This window comes from Lissotriton helveticus, chromosome 3_1, assembly GCF_964261635.1.
Source record: "Lissotriton helveticus chromosome 3_1, aLisHel1.1, whole genome shotgun sequence".
NCBI lineage: Eukaryota > Metazoa > Chordata > Amphibia > Caudata > Salamandridae > Lissotriton > Lissotriton helveticus.
Genome location: NC_136061.1, coordinates 1406238624 through 1406257627, shown reverse-complemented (window position 1 = coordinate 1406257627; position 19004 = coordinate 1406238624). Strand labels below are relative to the sequence as shown.

General features: G+C 44.6%; 1 protein-coding gene across 1 annotated transcript in view; it reads right to left on the bottom strand.

Moving 5' to 3' along the window:
- Positions 1-11144: 11144 nt before the first annotated feature.
- Positions 11145-19004, bottom strand: part of NIFK (nucleolar protein interacting with the FHA domain of MKI67) — a 71278-nt gene continuing 63418 nt past the window's right edge. The window contains exon 6 of the mRNA XM_078682062.1: positions 11145-12894. Coding sequence (XP_078538188.1) covers positions 12007-12894 — 888 coding nt within the window. The 3' untranslated portion in view covers positions 11145-12006. The remainder of the gene's footprint in view (positions 12895-19004) is intronic.

The window sequence follows — 19004 nt, the reverse complement described above, 5'->3', positions numbered from 1 at the left end:
GGAGGCCATCATGCCAATCAACTGCATGAATACTCTCGCTGGAAGCGAGTGTTGTGGTCTGAACCTTTGGATTAGAGACTGCATGCTGTCTATCCTGACCTTGTTTGGCTGAGCCATGGCTGTCAGGGTATTTATCGTCGCGCCCAGAAACTGCCGCACATGTGCTGGTTGAAGGTGCGACTTTGGGTAGTTCAGCGAGAAGCCCAGATTGTGAAGGAGGTGAATGGTAGTCGACATGTCCGCGGCGCACTGTTGTTCCGACTTGGCTTGAACGAGCCAGTCGTCTAGGTAGGGGTAGACATGGATGTTCTGCCTCCTGAGGTGCGCCGCTACCGTCGCCAGACACTTGGTAAATACTCTTGGGGCGGTGGTCACTCCGAAGGGTAGGACTTTGAACTGATAATGCCTGCCTTGGATAGTGAACCTGAGATACTTCCTGTGGGACGGGTGTAGTGGTATGTGGAAATAAGCATCCTTGAGGTCTAAGGTTGCCAAGAAGTCCCCTTGGTTCAGCAAGGGAAGAATCTGTTGCAGTGTAAGCATATGGAAATGTTCTGATAGTATATACAGGTTGAGGGGACGCAGATCTAGAATGGGTCTGAGAGATCCGTCCTTCTTTGGAATAAGGAAGTACAGGGAATAGACCCCTGTGCCTTCCTCCTCCACTGGCACGAGCTCGATTGCGCCTTTTTGCAGCATCACCACTACTTCTTGCTGCAATAAGTGCAAGTGCTCTGCGGACATAGGCCGTTGCCTTGGTGGAATGTTGGGTGGAGTGGACTTTAACTCTAGACAATAACCGTACTGGACAAGCTGTCGTACCCACCTGTCTGTGGTGATGTTTGTCCAGAATGGCAGGAACTGCTGGAGTCTCCCCCTGACAGGTGTTAAATGGTCGGGGGGCAGTGACAGAGAGTCACTGTTTGTTTGGGGCAGAGGAACGGGAGTTGTTGTTTCCTCTGCCACGTCCTCTGGTGCTGTTTCCTCGATAACCCCCTTTATTCTGCTTGGGGTACGAGGACTGTGCTCCACCTCTAGTGAACTGTGATTGTTGACCCATCTGTCCTCGGGTGACTCCACGTGCACCTGAGCGACGAAAAGTGTTGCCCCGGAATTGTTGTGACTGAAGGGCCCCCATAGACTTAGCTGTTTCGTTGTCTTTCTTAATCTTTGAGGGTGGTGTCAACATCGGGACCAAACAGTCTATCAGGATTGACGGGCTGATTGAGTATGGTCGTTTGAATGTCTGGTTTAAACCCTGATATGCGTAGCCACGCCTGTCGTCTCAGCATGACGCTAGTGTTAATAGCCCTAGCTGCTGTGTCTGCGGCATCAAGTGCACACTTTATTGCTGCGTTGGAGATGAGTTTTCACTCCTCAATAAGCAGTTTGGCACCCTCTTGAAACTGCGTAGGCAGGTGTTGTAAAAGGTGTTCTAGGGTGTCGTAATGCGCCCTATCATAACGTGCCAATAGCGCCTGTGTGTTCGCAATACGCCAGAAATTGGCAGCCTGCGCAGCTACTCTTTTGCCCCCTGCCTCAAGCACTTTAGACTCCTTGTCTGGGGGAGGAGCTTCACCCGTTGTCTGGGAGTTTGCCCGTTTGCGTGCATTTGCGACCACAAGAGAGTCTAGTGGCAACTGTCCCCGAATGTATGCAGGGTCTGCAGGTGCTGGTCTGTATTTCTTCTCAATGCGTGGATTGACCACCCTCGCCCTGGTAGGCTCTTTGAAGATTTCCGCAGCATGCTTAAGGACACCTTTGAGCATAGGAAGTGTCTTGACTGTCCTTTCAGAGACTGAAAAAGTGTCAAACAGAAAATCTTCCTCTACTGGGTCAGCATGCATGTCCACATCATGATTAGCAGCTGCCCGTTCAATGAGTGCATGAAATCCTGCAGAGTCTTCTGTTGGGGATGCACATGCACTGAAAGGCTGTGGGTCTTGTCCCACATTTTGGATTCCCTGGTCACCTATGTCGTCATAGGAATCCTGTTGTGCATCGGGCTCATTGATGGGGAAAGTGTACTGGTCATCTTGTCCATATTCCTCTCCCTCAGAGTGGTCAGGGGAAGGTGTTGGGCTCCTTCTAGGAGGAGGCTGGATAGGTTCGATCAGGGCTGGAGTGTCCTGTGCAAGCCTTTTCTTTTTAAGTGGGATAACATAGGAGTCCACTGGCTGGGAAGTGATCTTCCTCTTGTAAAGGGTCAACTTGCCCGTGTCCGCGTCGATAAAGCGTTCAGAGTCGTCTCCTGAGTCGAGTTGTCGACCCAATACTCCAGCAGGCGTGGACGAGTCCGATGTCTTTGGCGCCGTCTTTGGCGCAAAGGCCTTTGGTGCCTCCTTTGGCTTCAGAATGAATAGAAGTTTGCCAGTAGGCTTTACCGGCATGTCCATCGTCTTCTGGTGCGACGGCGCCGGAGTCGCAGAAGTCTTATCCCGTATTCTTTGAAGTGAAGTGGCGATGAGGGATGCGTCACTCACAGCGTCACTTGGCGCCGACGAGGAGGACTTCACCTTGCCTTCGGTTCCGACGTCTTGTGGGCCCTTCGGAACCTTAGACGTCGATGCTGCAGCTGTAGACAGAGTCCTTGGACCGATGTGTTGAGCCTCCGCCCTTCGATCCGTGTGATTTTGCAGACTCCGCCTCAACTACGCGTCCGACTAACGACGTCCCAGTCGGTACCGGAGTCTTGTCGCTGACTTTGGCGGACTTTGACGGCGTCGTCTCGGTCGACCCGTGCCGGACGACTTTCTTAGAGGAGGCCTCCTCTGCGGACGACTTCGGCACTGTCGGTTCGACAGTTTTCTTCGACTTCTGTGGACCGGAGGCCGACGGAGTCGATGAGGTAGCAGGCTTTGGTGGTTTTGGTTGAACGACCTCCATCTTAGGTGCACTCGAAGCCGTTAGTTTCGGTTTCGTTTTCGGGTCGGCCATTTTAGGAGCAGTCGATACCGAAGGTTTCAGTTTCGGTTTCGATACGGGCTGCGTAGCAAGTATGTCCGTGGCCGGGCCTGAAGGCGGGGCCGTGGCTTGCGGTACAGGGTCTTGGGTAAGGCCGAGTGGCGATCCCGTGACCCGAGCCTGATCCGCATAAGTTTCGGGGCATAGCTCATCCCCTGAGCTATCTTCCGCGGCCCCATAAACTTCTTCGACGTCCCCTACCTCGTCGACGTATTCAAGGCCTTGATCCACGACCCCGTCGTCGTCTTCCGGATCTGCCTCGACCTCCGTCGCGGGCGGTGAGATTTCAAGATGATGGCTTAGGCCCTCTTCTTCCTGGTCGCCGTAGATGTTATCTGGAGCCGGGGCCGCTTGTCTGGCCTCAAGGCGCACTGCGCGCCGAAGCTTGAGCGTCTTCTTCGACCTGAATCTGGAGCAGGCCATGCAGCTGTCCTCGTTATGGTCTGGCGAGAGGCATTTGTTACAGACCGGGTGCACGTCGATATGTGGGTATTTGGACCCACAGACGGGACAGTATTTAAACGGGCTCCGCTCCATGTTGAAAAGTTGTGGTCGTGTTGCGATGAGAAGGCCTCGATGTCCGAAGAGTGATACGACTCCGCAGATTCCGACTCAAAGAGACGGAAGAACTCGAGACCGTACGCAAACAATACCGACGTAATGAAACGAAGGCCTTTTGGCCTTAAAGAAGCTAGTTTTCTCGGTTCCGACAGAGAGACGTCGAGACCGCATCCGAACCCAATGGCGGAAAAAAACAATCTGGGGATGGAGCCGATGCCCATGCGCACTGTAGTCCAGGGGAGGAGCCACCTATCTCAGGATACTTCGAAGACTCTTCCAGGACAACAATGTGCGATCATCCGGACCCAACACTAGGCGGCGATCTAATGCAAAAGATATGAATTTAGCAGCCCACATGCCTCGAACCAAATTATTAGCACTGAATATCTAATCGGATTTCACATCCATACATAGCTGGTACATCCGCCAAGATCTATGTATGTTTTCAATTTAAAACTATTGAATAAACACCTGATAAAAAAAGTGGAAAGAAGGTTAACAAATGGCCACAAGCAGATGAGGCCATATTGAAGAACACTTTAAAGACAACACTTTTTCCAGCCGCACAGACTTGTATGCACCGCATAGCATTGCTCAAATTATGATTTTTTTTATTGCTATATAATGGTATTGCCTCACTTATTCTTAAATCCAGCTTCATTTGACTTTTTTCCCAACGTTTTATTCGTTTTCAGTTTACATTTAAAGTAGAGCAACAATAGGAATAACTGTGCTGCAACGAACTCGAACCCCATGATTCCCAGACGAAGGAGTTACAAGAATATGTCACATAAGAGCTCATTCACAGATGAGAGATTCCGAGTATGTCATTCACCCCATACCATTTAGTGCTCGTCTAGGCACCCTCTAAATTGGTATACAAAGTTTTCTGCAGCAGTGGCAGCTACTCCCCCATGGTCCATTTCAGAAATGGCAGGGCCATGTCGGGCAATTATGAGGTCCAGGACCACCAGCCATCTCGTATGGTGAACCCTTCCCCAATGAGTCCAGCAGGCTCAAGAGAACCAACTTCAGGTCAGGAGAGACTGTTCTGTTTACGATCTGGGAAAAATGACTACAGATTTTTCCCCCAGTATGCTTGGATTATTGAGCATTCCCAGGCCATGTGGAAGAAGATACATGGGTGTCGGCACAGCCTGCATTGCAGTGGCAGTGCCTGGTGAATGAGGGGGGTGAGGAACATCAAATCCAAAATTATTGGCGAATCTGGGTTTTCCGCGGTTAGGGAGGAACAGAGGTAGTGCCCAGAGGTCGCCCACCTTCAACGATGCCTCATACTTTGGAACCAAGGGAGCGGTTAAAAGGGAGGCATATTTTTTTTTATAGACTTTGAGCGGGAAGCTGCTAGGTCCCGACGACTTCCCCGGTGGGGAGTGCCCTGATGGCCTCTGCCGTAATGGGTTCCTACAGTGTCTGTTGGTCGGTGTCAAACAGGCTGGGGAGGAGAAAATCTTCTACTATGGAATTGAGGTGTTCAGCCTCTGGCACTAGGCGGCTGGCCTAGGTGTGTGAATTAGCATGCAAATTGTTGGGCAATCAGTTGAGGGACTGACACCTCTCGGCGTGCTTCAGTCACTAGGGTAGGAACCAGGCACAGTGCTAAATCCCCGCTTGCTTGCCAATGAGAAGCGTTACATCTTGGTGCTGCAAAACATTCACCCATTGCCACCAAATCATTCTGGGGTTTGCCCTCCTTCAGGGCTCTATTAGTATCCAATCAACCCCTTCTCAAAACAAAATTAAAAATGAGACTAGAGAAGAACCTGAATGCATGGTTCATTTATCTACAAACCATATGCTCGAAAGACTTGTCCAACACTGAACATCACATGATTTCAAAACTTCCTACTCAATGTGCTATTACATGGAAATATATAGCTACCCAGAAGGAAGGCGATTTAACAGACTAGTGGAAGAGAGCAGATGCAGAATAGTTCCAATATCATTGCACAATACGACTAAGGTCTAAAAAAAAAATCAACTCAAAAGATAGTGTTGTTTATTCCATCTACAAATGTCTTGAAGTGATGTAAACTTGGGCTATGGGTTGGTCTATTGTAAATACCAAGAGTTAGATAAGCATTTGCTCTGATGTAGTGATACAGGTTAACAAGTTGTCCTGTAACCATGGCCCAATAGATTATTTTTGGCCCTCAGACTAGCACAGTTAAGCACCAACCTAGCAGCTAGAGTGGAAGATATAGACAAGCTGTGGCTCACAAATGTCCCCCAACTTCCATGGAGATATGCATTTTGGGCTACTATCATATCTTGTAAGTTACTATCTGTAATACATTTATATTTTTAGTGGGTTACTGATTGGCCTTTTTACAGGCAGGATAATATGAGCAATCTTCAAGTATGTTAGGTTGCTTTTCCTGAGAAACCTATGCACCTAGAAAGTGCTACCCTAATGCAGAATCTTAGGTATTCCTTCTGGAATGTCTGAAGCTCTTCTCTGTCCAATAAGCTCACAAATATGCTCTATATAAAGTTTGAACCTTATTTTAGAGGGAAATAAACCACATGACTTGTGATGTAAGGCGAGAAGAGAAGCTTGTGAATTATCTTGCACATTTGTTCAAAACCGGTCTTTAATTGTAACACTTTAGGATTACATAGCACATGAAAACATGACAAGACATGGTTAACGCATATGTATGAAAATAGCATCTGCACATTGTAAAATATATGGGACGCCTTAGGCAACAATAAGCTTCACAATAAAATACACACTGTGAAGAGGACAGAGGCAGAAATAAGGCAAAACAAGTAGCAGCAAGTTGGAACTTTTTTTAAATGACCCAAGTGCTCAAAGAGCATACCCGTTTATCCAGTCAACCAAATGACTGCCCATCAAATGAAATAAAGCCCATATAAGTTCATGATAAGCCCATAATAGGTCTTTCACAACCAGGCAGCTGGGACGGTTTCGAATGCTTGACCTAAAAACCAAAGTACCCATCTATTATATCACAATAATGGGGAGAGGATGTGGCCAAACAGCTAGGGCGGTTGACCTCAAATCTGGGGAGACTGGTTCGAGTCTCTACAACGACACTCAACATCCTGTGATTCTGTGCAAAACACTTTAATATCACGGTGCCTACCAAAAAAACCAAACAAAAAAAAAAACTGGTGCTCATGTAAAGCGCTCGGATACTTGATACCTTTTGGGTCAAGTTTGCGCTATATAAAACTCAGAACAAATAAAGAATGATCATTTGATAAACACCTTTTGGCGCATGCATGTCTGTGTCAGGAGACACTATATGGCTATCATGTGTGCTTCAACAAGGTAACATGCCAATTGGTACACCATAGATATAAGAACCATTAAAAGCAACTGCAATCAACTGGAAATAAAAAGGCACACCAGGAAGGACTCTGCAGAGAGCCACCTTCAAGACTGCCCTCGACTACTGAAGGAGACAAAAAGAACGCCCTGGCGGACCGCATCAAACCCAGCTCAGACCACAGCAAAGAACTCTTTAAAATTGTCAGTTCTTAATCACCATAGCCACCAAAAACGTAATCACCCCTTGCCAGGAACTTTATGACACCCTGGCAAACTTACTCCACGACACAATCTTCACCATCTGCAAAAACTTCGACCTTCAACAGCCCCCATCCGATCTCCTACTGATGCGAGCCCCGACCACCTACTCACCTTATGCAGCCAGCTCACTACACAGAATACCGCATCCATCATGAAATCTGTCAACTCAGGATCCCCTACAGTCCCCACCACATCTTGAACTTTGTGAGCAAGAAAATTAGAAGCAAGCTCACTACCTTCTTCAATGCATCCATCACCATGGCCACCTTCCCCGAAGAATGGAAGCACGCTGAAGTCAAACCCCTTCTTAAGAAACAATTTGCTGACCCAAAGAACTCAAGAACTACAGTCCCATCTCTCTGCTCCCCTTTCCCGCCAAAGTCCTTGAAAAAAGACATCAACCTCAAACGCACAGAACACCTGGAGAACAGTCTTCTGGACACATCCCAATCCAGATTCCAGACCAACCACAACACTGAAACCACCTTGGTCGTTGTAGACATCAGAACCATCCCCGCCTGGAGAGAAACGTCAGCCCTGATCCTCCTTGACTTTTTCCAAAGCGTTTAACACTGTATACCACCACACACTCATCAAAAGACTTCATCACATCGGTATACAAGGAGACGCCCTCAAATGGATCACCTCCTTACTCACTAAATTAACCCAATAAATATGCCTACTGCCATTCACATGAGAACCTAACAGCATCATCTGTTGCGTCTCCTAAGACTCATCCCTCAGCCCCATGCTGTTCAATACTTAATGACCCACCCCTTCCAACGCCCAGCCAGCAATGTCGGAGCCCATAAACTAAATATCATATCCTATTCAGAAGGCACCCAGCTCATCCTCTAATGCTCAGAAGACCCTACCACCACGAAGGCCAAGTTCTACATCTACAGGACCAGTGTCGCAAACTGGATGAAAAACAACTGCCTGAAACTAAACACAGACAAAACTTAAGTGCTGATCTTTGGCAACACCTTCCCGTGGAACCATTTCTGGCCGATCTCTGAACTAGGACTATCACCAACCCCGATAGAACATGCTCACAACCTCGGCATAATCCTAGACAGCAAACTCCCCATGAAAAGCCAGATCAACGCAGTCTCATGTGCCTGCTTCCTCACTCTGCGCATGTTCCATAAAATCTTCAAACTGCTTCCTGTCAATACCGGATGAAAAGTCAATCAAGCCCTAGTCACCGGCAGCCTGGAATTCAGCAATGCACTATGCAGTTATCACCACTCACCTCCTAAAGAGCCTGCAAACCATACATAATTCTGTGTCCAGACTCATCCTTGACCTCCCCAAACGGACCCACATCACCCCTCACTTCAAGAAACTCCACTGGCTCCCTTTAGATAAGAGATGTCAATTCAAGATGCTGATCCAAACCTACAAAGCCCTTCACAACCAAGGACCTGCATACATCAACCGTCTGAATTTCCACCAACCATCCCAACACCCATGTTCATCCTCCTTCTCACACAGCCTAAGCAACATTTGAGGACACTCCTTCCCCTACCTCACAGCTAAATAATGGAACAACCTCCCTCCATGAAAAGCCAGATCAACGCAGTCTCATGTGCCTGCTTCCTCACTCTGCGCATGTTCCATAAAATCTTCAAACTGCTTCCTGTCAATACCGGATGAAAAGTCAATCAAGCCCTAGTCACCGGCAGCCTGGAATTCGGCAATGCACTATGCAGTTATCACCACTCACCTCCTAAAGAGCCTGCAAACCATACATAATTCTGTGTCCAGACTCATCCTTGACCTCCCGAGACGGACCCACATCACCCCTCACTTCAAGAAACTCCACTGGCTCCCTTTAGATAAGAGATGTCAATTCAAGATGCTGATCCAAACCTACAAAGCCCTTCACAACCAAGGACCTGCATACATCAACCGTCTGAATTTCCACCAACCATCCCAACACCCATGTTCATACTCCTTCTCACACAGACTAAGCAACATTTGAGGACACTCCTTCCCCTACCTCACAGCTAAATAATGGAACAACCTCCCTCTAACCTCCAGACCTTCTCCTCTCCTAGAATTCCAGAAGGCACTAAAGACCTGGATGTACAACTGAATCCCATCTGGAGCTGCAACTCCCTCAGCACCTGGATACCCTCACGGGTGATAAGCTGCACTTTATAAATCATGTTTGAAAGGAACTGATCTGATCAACTAGGATTTAAACTTGTGAATGAAAACACTGTGCAAGTGCAAGGCATCATCAAAAATATGCACAAGCACAATATACATTCAGGTACAAATTGTGGATTACAAAGTGCTTTTGTTTTAGGAGTACCTCAGGAAACCCAAACAGCCACTATTACATATGCTTGGAAATGTACAACCGATTCAAACATTTTTAAAAACAAGCTATTTTCTTGCTTATACCACTGTTGTATGGCGTTTTAGATTCCAAATGAATTTTCCCAATTCGTGTCCTTATATAGGTACAATTTGCGTTGCCCTTATGAAGGCATAAAAATCAAGCCCTTATTTAGGCATAGCACATGCTACCCAAATAAGGCATGGCTATTTCCATCCGTTCACCAAATGTCACAACGATTTCTTGGAAAACCAGCTTAAGCCGTTAGGGACGATTTCTTGGAAAACCAGCTTAAGCCGTTCGGGACCCCTTGCTTGAATATTGATTTCTCCAAGAACTCAATTACTTTACAATGAACAACTATTCCCTAAGGGTTCATTCATGACGTTCATATGCCCGACTCTACGTCAAACATGGCATTCCTAAACACCTTCAAGGTATAAATATACCTTCACTTGCTATAGCAAGGTACGGTGGTTCAGTGCAGTTCGGCGACCTGCTTGCTGCAGCAAGTGCTGAAGGAAGCAGACTCTCCAAGCTGACGCACTGATCAGGAAGCTGCCCTTCTCTGCCAAGAAATCCAGCTCCAGTGTTTCAGACTCCCCTTGCGCGGTGTTGGGAAATCGAGTCCCGAGACAGAGATTCCAACCTCCTTCATTCTAAGGTATGGAGCCGATTAGAACCTAGAGAAACCTTTGGCAATTCTTGGCAGAACTGAAACTTATGCTAAACAATACTTACTTCCTCCCTCGTACTAGACCTAGGTTAGGTACATTGGGGTAGGCATATTTAAGAAGCACCAGTTGAGTATTTTTTGCCTGTGTTATTTATGTATGTATTTTTATATGGCTTAGAAACCATACAATGCTTTTACAGTATTATTTTATAACACTATTCTCGCTGTACGCATTATACTTTGGATTCTGTCTAACGATTGTAGCAGTTCACCTCTCTTGCATGAGAAAGAAGACTGTTCAATAAACCCTTTTATTGAAACGCCCGTCACTATTTTTGTGCACCCCCTGTAGAAACGAAGCATGCACGATTGACTGAGTGAAATACTTATCCATTGTTTCTACGACTCTGAAGATATTTTCCAGTCCTAGATAAACAAAGTTGTCCTGTGTATGCGGTTGTCAGAAACGAATCCCTTCTTGTGTATTCGAGAAAGTTTCTAGTGACCTCTGAGCTAGCTGGCACTCACAATTAAGTTTAGTATAGTCCTATGTCATATCTATAGGATATATTATTCCAATGCGCAGAGCCTATTGGGAATATAGGAACTACACTACACCACAGAGCTTTGCGGAAGCTGCTTGAGATGTAATTGACGCAAATATTTGAATTATACCTCCAGCTAGTACATGACTTTTAGGCACCGATGTTGCAACGAAGTCTAATATGTGGAATGATATGTGATTGCCTTAAGTTAATCCCCAGTAGCCACGCTGTTAAATGATATACGGTTTGACATAGGCCTGCAGTAGAGGAAAGGCTTCAATACAGTATTGAAATAAATGTGTCTGCTGCATGTTGCACCTTCGATAGCCGCATTCTCACGCTTCACCATGCACAACATACGTTTTTCAGTCTTCAGTCATGTACTTTTTAAAACGTTCTATAAAAGTGCTATGCAAACGGGAGGAACAAACAACATTTATGAAACAATAAAGAGCACAGACATTTCAGTGAAATTCAGAATTTATTTAAATGAGGATATTACTCTTTCATGGTGACACAAGGTTTGAATTCTAGCCACCAAAAACTCAATTCCAGAAAACGCAAGCTTAATTTGAGGGGTGGAATGCATGATATCTAGCACAGATTACTGGTGATGCATTTCCTTTCTCTGTATACAATGCATAAAAAGCACTCATGCGAAACATTAGGAAATAATTTATACCAGACTGAACCAATAGTGGTGCTTTCAGAGCAGAAGGGACTAGAAGCTCTTCTGAAAGACTGTTTTATTGTCGCAATAAACTAAGCATGGTGAAAATTCGAAAAGGGACAAACTCCAGGATAGCATAGCTCATATGGCACAAGTACTCCCGGGGTCACAGGTTCTCAACTATAGGTTCTCTAGGTATTTTCAATATTCAGAAAAATCAGGAAGAGGAGTGCACACAAAGTAGACTTCAAGTAGTCCTCCTTTGCACCCCTTAACAGAAGTAAATAAGGCAGTTTTTGGGGTGGAAAGAACTAGATTTAGAAGAATGTATTGGTAGAAGGGAAGGGACTCTTGAATAGAGAATGATGAAGACACTTCTACAGTAAGCTCTGAAAAAGTTAGAATAGTCATCACTTGCCCCAAACGAGAGCCACATTAGAATTAACTTGAACCGAAGTTGCTTTGATGAAAAATACATGGTCTTCAGGACACTCCCCACAATTCGGATAGAAAACAAATATTTTCTGGTGGAGTTTTCAAAGAGCAGCACTGCCTAGATACAGCATTACAGTGAAATGTGTTAAACTATTCTGGACTAATCCAGCAGTTCAGATCTGGCCGAGTTTCCTGTAATATTAAAAGACGGCTGGGATTGAGCGGTTACTCAGCATGCATCTTGATTTTCTTTGGCGTCATTCTTTTTGGTGCCTGTTTTTTAGCACTAGAAAGCAGACGTTGTACACTTTCTTCACTGATCTCACTACTGTTAGAAGTCATTTTTGGAGTTTTAGGAGTGAGTTTCTTTTTATGGCTCTTTACAAGGGGAGATTTATTTTTTGTGACATGAAGCGGAAGTTGGTTAGGTGTATTGGATGTCTCGAAGGCAGATTTTGCACTAGCTGGTAGGTTGACTATATTCCGTTCAGCTTGACCAGTGTTCTTAGGCGTGTTTTTCTGATGTGATTTGGGGGTCTTTAAATTGGGTGATACACCGACAAGACCATCCTCCCGATTTTCGGACGGTATTCTTTTCGGAGTTTGTTTTTTAGCACACTGTGTACTGACAGGCTCGTTGTGGACAGTCTCTGCATTATCCTTTGTAGTTATTCCTTTCGGTGTTTGTTTTTTGGCACTCTTTGCACTGGTGGGAAGATTGATCTCTTGATTAGACTCCAATTTCTTTCTTTTAGGGGTTCGTTTTTTAGCACTCTCCTTCCCAGCAGACTGATCCTGGATAATTTGTTTACCATCGTTCTCCGCTGCTGTCAATTTTTTCGGAGTTTGCTTCTTAACACTCTTTTGGACATTCTCTACACCTCCATCGTCCAAAGCCACCCTTTTTGGGGTTGAAAGATTGGTAGCAGTTTCTGCCTTGCCATCAGCTTCAGAGCCTGTCCTTTTTTGTGCCTGGGGTGTCCGCTTTTTATTTTTCTTTGCACTGTGTGGTACATTAAGGATAATTTCATCGTCGCCATCATCACTATCATTTGGCATCCTCATAGACTTCCGACGCTCCAGGACTGAAGGCGTGCAGACAGGTGTGAGGTCCTGAAAATAATTCAGAAAATAACTTAATTCGTATATTCAAATGTGTAACCCATCAACAACTAACATTGTTTCAACACCTTGAGATGGCAATTTTTGCATTAAAAAATTCTACCCAAAGTGAAAATTAATTCTCAAATATTGACGCCCTCTATGGTCTTTAATTTGGGAATGAATTCAATCACAGACAATTTTTTCCCCAAGCAGTTAACAGTAGGCCTAGGTGACATTTAAATTATGCTAGCATAATTTCTGCAATTCTGTGTTACGCTCGTGTGAAAATCCCGAAATTCCGCCATTTGCATACTTAAGCAGCATTTGTGATCAGAAATACCAAGAAATGTGCCATTTGTGGTAAAACATTAGCACAAATGCACGGGAACCAGACAAGCTTTTATTGCATAAAAAACTGATGAGTACGTATATCACCCTAAAATATGGTGCGAATTGAAGGATTTGCATTTTGCAGAAATTTCAGGCAATTATGCAAGAGCAAATTACGTGTATTTTCCACACACCTACAACGGGACAAGTATAAAATAAGATGCTGGATATCATTGGCAGAACAAGATGCATAGCTCATTTTAAGAAGGAAAGGATTTCCTGTGCTTCGGAAGATCCACAGTGGAGAACTACTGTTACAAACTGGCATCTTTCAGTTCGCTTTCATGGCAACTGCTACAGCCTCATGCTTGGACAAGAGCATAACAGTAAGTCTCCAGTGACAGCAAAGATTAAGCGTTGTGTTTCTCCATGCCAGACGTTTGGACAGACTGTAGGTAAACTGACACGCACACAAAATATTTACTGTAATAACAATAGAATATCTGTCTAAAAACAAACCTCTAGGATCCACAAACAGGACTATTAAAATAAAATACCAATTATCAATGCAAATCAATCTAAATAATATTAAAATATGACCCGCAACTGAGATTTTTTGTGAATAAAGGTGTTCTCGCGGGTGCCTGGAGGCATCTACATGTGCAAACTTCTCCAAAGTTAAGGGCAAAGTAAAAAGGGGTAGTGAGTGGGTCATCAGAATGTGAAGGCGGTAGTGAGGGACAAAGGGAAACTACTGTTTACCAGCAGCGCAGTTTAATGTGTGTAAGCTCCATTTACAGATACAGCATCCCCCTGCCCCTTCACCACATTAAATGTATGAATGGATAGGGCATGCAGCCTTTTCACAGACTACATAGGGTCTTCAGAACAGCTTAGCCAAAATGAGAATCAGGTCAAGAATGGACATCCATACAGTAAGGCTCATCACAGCAGGTAGCTTAGCCGCTGTGGAATCAAAGTGGTCATGGAGCCTAAAGGCAACAGACAGTAACTTCACCATCACCACAAATGCATAGAAGCACAGAGAAAAGGCAGAGGACAAAAGCGCTCATTAACTTTCTTGAAATACAATCAACCTCAGGCTGTGAAATCTAAGTTGTGGAGTCTTTTTCTCCGGAAAGGCTGGACTATAGGTGAAACAGGTCATGTAAGAGCCTGATGCTTTTAATCCTCTGGCTAAAAAGCCCAATGTTTAGAAAGTTACATTGCATCAGGAATGGATTAAAGATGACAAGGTGGGAGGACAAATGAAACCTACACTGAAGGTGATACTTCACCGGAGCATTTTGCACAGACTAACAATAACAAAGCATGCAGGCCGCTTATTCTGGTAAACTACTGTAGCAACTACACATTTGAGTACTGGAGAATAAGTGGCTAGACTGCATGCTTCACTGAAACCAGTCTTTGTTTATTATGTCAGATAGTGCCCACATCACATTCTAGCTACTTCAGAGGATCCATCCATGTTAGATTGTTGTGCACTAGACTAATGCCTCTCAGTGATGGGACCACTGGATGCGAACGGGTGACGTTAAACAGAACTTGTGAAAATATGATATAGATTGCTGGCAAAAGGTCCACCCAACAAGCATCCGCCATCTGAATAAAAAGGGTTTGGCAAAACATCCCAAAAAATGAATCTAGATGAGATTATGGATGGAAACCTACGTGGAACTACCTGATGTTTATAAATTGCTACTGGGTGAAAATGCGGTGAGGTGCTTTTTTAAATTCTCTGAGCCCAGCTATTACAAAAAAACTAAATTTAAGACTCGGATTGCTGCTTTCAAGATTTGGGGGGCCTTAAAGAAGAAGATTGGCCTGGGAAGATTTAACTACTATACAGTGCTATATAAAAACCCCACGTTTCCAGAACTATTTTCCGATGAAACCATGGCAGGGTGGGACGCCAAGGGTGTCCATAAGGCTGGGGATTTATTTGGAATAGATGGTTTTCAGCAATTTAGCGATATGCAGATGGAGTTTTTGATGGAAAATTGTCATTTTTTTAAAGTATTTACAGATTAGTCGTTTTTTTGCTAAAAAAACAGGGGGGTTTTGTGGATTTGAGAGTGTTATTGTTGACATTATGCAAGGAAGGAATAAGGGGGGTATCAAGCTGATATATGCAGAATTAATAAGGCTAAAGCAAGACGATTTAACTAAACAGGAGGCTAAGTGGGCTGAGCAAGTAGGAGCTGTTCCGGGTGCACTTTTGAGGACAGAGCTCGGTCAGTCGATTTTATGCTATGCCGGGCTTCAGGCACAGCATTATAGAACTATGTTTTCGCTATATTACACCCCAGCCATGATTGCTCAGTGGGGCGGGGCATCAGGGGTAACCTGTCCAAGGGGTGGGCGGTGGACGCGGATCTGGTTCATATGTTTGCATCCTGCCCCCATTTGCAAGACCTTTTGAAACAAATTGAGGAATATCTAGATTGGTCACTGGGGATTAAAGTTAAACTAACCCATGAATTAGTTCTGTTAGGAGTCAGCAGCATGACCCAAGTGGAGAATATATATTGGTTATTATTTGTTGCTAGGGCTGTTTTAAGGATTAAAATTGCTTCTGCATGGTTAGATCCTCTGCCCCCCACATTTCAGCAATGGCTGGCCCACCTACTATATATATATATATATATATATATATATATATATATATATATATATATATATACACACATACATACACACATATACACATATATATATATACATATACATATATATATATACACACACACACACACACACACACAATAGAAAGAGCAATTTATGATAGGAAAGGTAGGAAATTGAAGTTACTGGGTCAACGTATTTGGGCTCCTTTAATAAAAGGAAAAGAAAGCATGACCAATGTAGTTTAAGGAAAAAATCTAAGGATAATAATACTATTTTCTAAACATGGCTATGTCTTTTTTCTCTCCCTGACCTTTTCTTTGTTGCCTTTCTTTTTTCTTTTCTCCTTGCTTTTTCTTTTCTTTGTTTCTCTTATGTCTAAGGTATAACTGTGTGCTCTAGGGAGCAGAGTATAGATTTCTATTCAGTGTTTAGTTGAGGAGTCGTTTTATGAATATGATTATTTATGATTACGCATTCTTCACTTTGTCTGATGTAGATATATGCCGATATGCTTGCGGGGGGGGAATATATGAAAAAATTTCAATAAAGATATTTTAAAAAAAGGAACTAACTTTTGAAGGGATCGTCCAACGTGATGAGGTCTATGATGATCAGAAAGCTACGCAGAATCCAGGTCATGTAATTAGAAAGCTACGCAGAATCCAGGCCAAGTGATCAGAAAGCTATGCAGAATCCAGAACAGAGCTGCAAGACTACTTCTTATCCTTAATATCAGATCACACATTGTCTTCCGCCTTTCTGTCTCTACAACGTCTAGGTCAAAGGTCTTCAAACTGTGGGGCGCCCCCCCCAGGGGGGGCGCGCACTTCACCTTCGCAAGCCCTGTGTCTCAGCCTGGGCTTCTGCAGCTCCAGCTGCTGGGGGCTCGGCTGAGTGTCTGAAGTCACAGGTCAGAGGCCAGAGGCGCAACAGTTGGGGGGTGGGGCTAATTCTTCCAGCAAAAGGAGGAGTAGACATTCAGGGGCTCTAAGAAGGGGTGGAAAAAACAAAGCCTCGTTAACGCGAAATGGTCTTTTAAAGACCTGTGAAGTACTCGGGTGCGGCTGTTTTAAGGTGCTAAATTCAATTGAACAGATGTGAATTGCAATTTACGACTGCGTTAAATTATTACAGCAACTCGATCCTGGTATATTTGGAAGCAAGTGCTTCATGGTGAAGTAGGTTGCGGTTGATATTTGTGTAGGTGGAATTGTAGCAAGGCCGAAACTTGGGTATCTTATATTTCGGAGTCTATTTTTCATGAATAATGCTTTTGTAGTTTAAGTTTTCACATGCTACGAAGACCACCCCTCTCTGATTAGGCCATGCAGCAATCTAGGTTCTGGCACCACCTTTGGATCATGACTTTAAATCCGAGTCACAAAGGTAGAGGAGAATTTAATAACACAGAGTAAAACTTTGCTTTTATACATTTTTAACAGAATGTCTCAAGATGAGGGACACCATGACGGATAAGGATAGGAGCAGACCAGAATAATTAGCACAGGTAGATGTTGGGTACAGAATTTATTGAAATGGAGACTTTTAAAATATTTGCTTAGCTTGAGCAGGTGGCTTTCTGTCGGACCTTGGGTCAGTCTTACTATAGGACCCTGTTCTTCACAAAGTGTGTGTGATAATAGTACATGCATGTGCCTTAGCAGGGTACAGCAAGATCTAAACAGCATGTGCAAAATTTGTATAAACGCCGCTGTAATTTTATGCAACTTGAGTTATTGAGTGCATATTATCTAATTTCTGTTTTTCCTACGCTTACACTAATCTCGCAATTTGCAATGGTAGGATACTGGTTTTGAGCAGAAAATGTCTTGCGAGAAGTGTGTGGCTGCATGTCTGCTGCATCCGCATGTTCTGTGCTGGTAATGTTCACCAAGTGAATTTAAAATCTATACGGAAAATTCATTAAGTAGGTTTCTCGGATGACTTCTGTACCGAATTACATACCTCCGGGCATATTTATGAAATTAGTGGTACAGGGTAACGCAGCAAGCCACTTTGCTGCGCTGCGTCACTGGAAAGTGCAGGAATGTGCCTTATTTATCCAGCATGGTGCATTTGTATCCTTTTCTGTGGTGTTGGTGCCAATTTGTCAGCCTACTGCCAACACAGGTACCTGTGTAAGGAGTGTTTTTGTGTAGGAAGGGGCACCTTCCTGCACAAAAACAATACTGAAAGGCTTTTTGATTTTTCTTTCTAGTTGTGCTGCAGAATTCAGCACATATAGAAAGAGGCCTCATTACGCCTCTCTGTGGGAGCATATTTTTGAATCATTACCATGTTTAGAAGTCCTTGTAAATCTGGGAATATGTCAAAACCTTGGGAGCTGTGTGGGAACACTCACCGCAATGCCTATAGAACATATGTCTTCAAACTGTGGGTCGCGCAGCATCACTTCAGGGGAGGGGCGCACACTTCACCCCACCACTTCACCTTCGCGAGCCGCGTGTCTCAGCCCGGGCTTCTGCAGCTCCAGCTGCTGCTGGCTCGACTGAGAGTGTCTGAAGTCACAGGTCAGAGGCGACAGGCGCAACAGTTGGGGGGTGGGGGGGGACGGTGATAATTCTTCCAGCAATAGGAAGAGTAGACATTCAGGGGCTCTAAGAAGGGGTGAAAAAAATACAAAGCCGCGTTAACGCGAAATGGTCTTTTAAAGACCTGTGAAGTACTCGGGTGCGGCTGGCAGCTCCAAAACTGTCTGTGTGTGTGCCCGGGAAGCTGTCTCATACTGGGATGACACACATGACAATGCCCTTTGAGCCCTATGGGCGTTGCACACCTGATGTGAAGGCATTTGTATCCCCCAGGTCTTATTCAGAAGCGCCTTTATGGGCGGCACCCTTATCTGGTCAAAATACACCACTGGGCCCAGCAGCTACCTCATCCCTCTGGTCTTTGTAACTGAAACATGTCAAAAGAGTATGCCTTTGTTCCGGATTTCTCTTATCTCTGATCCACACTTTGGGGAGCCTCCTACACCCACAGGGTGCGTCCGAACTGTGACCCTTTGCAAGTCTAAACTGGTCAGACAGGAGGTCCTGTATATTTAAGGCCTTTGACACTGATGCCGCCACCGATTCAGATACTGTCAATTCTATGATAAAATCCGTGTCCATAACATA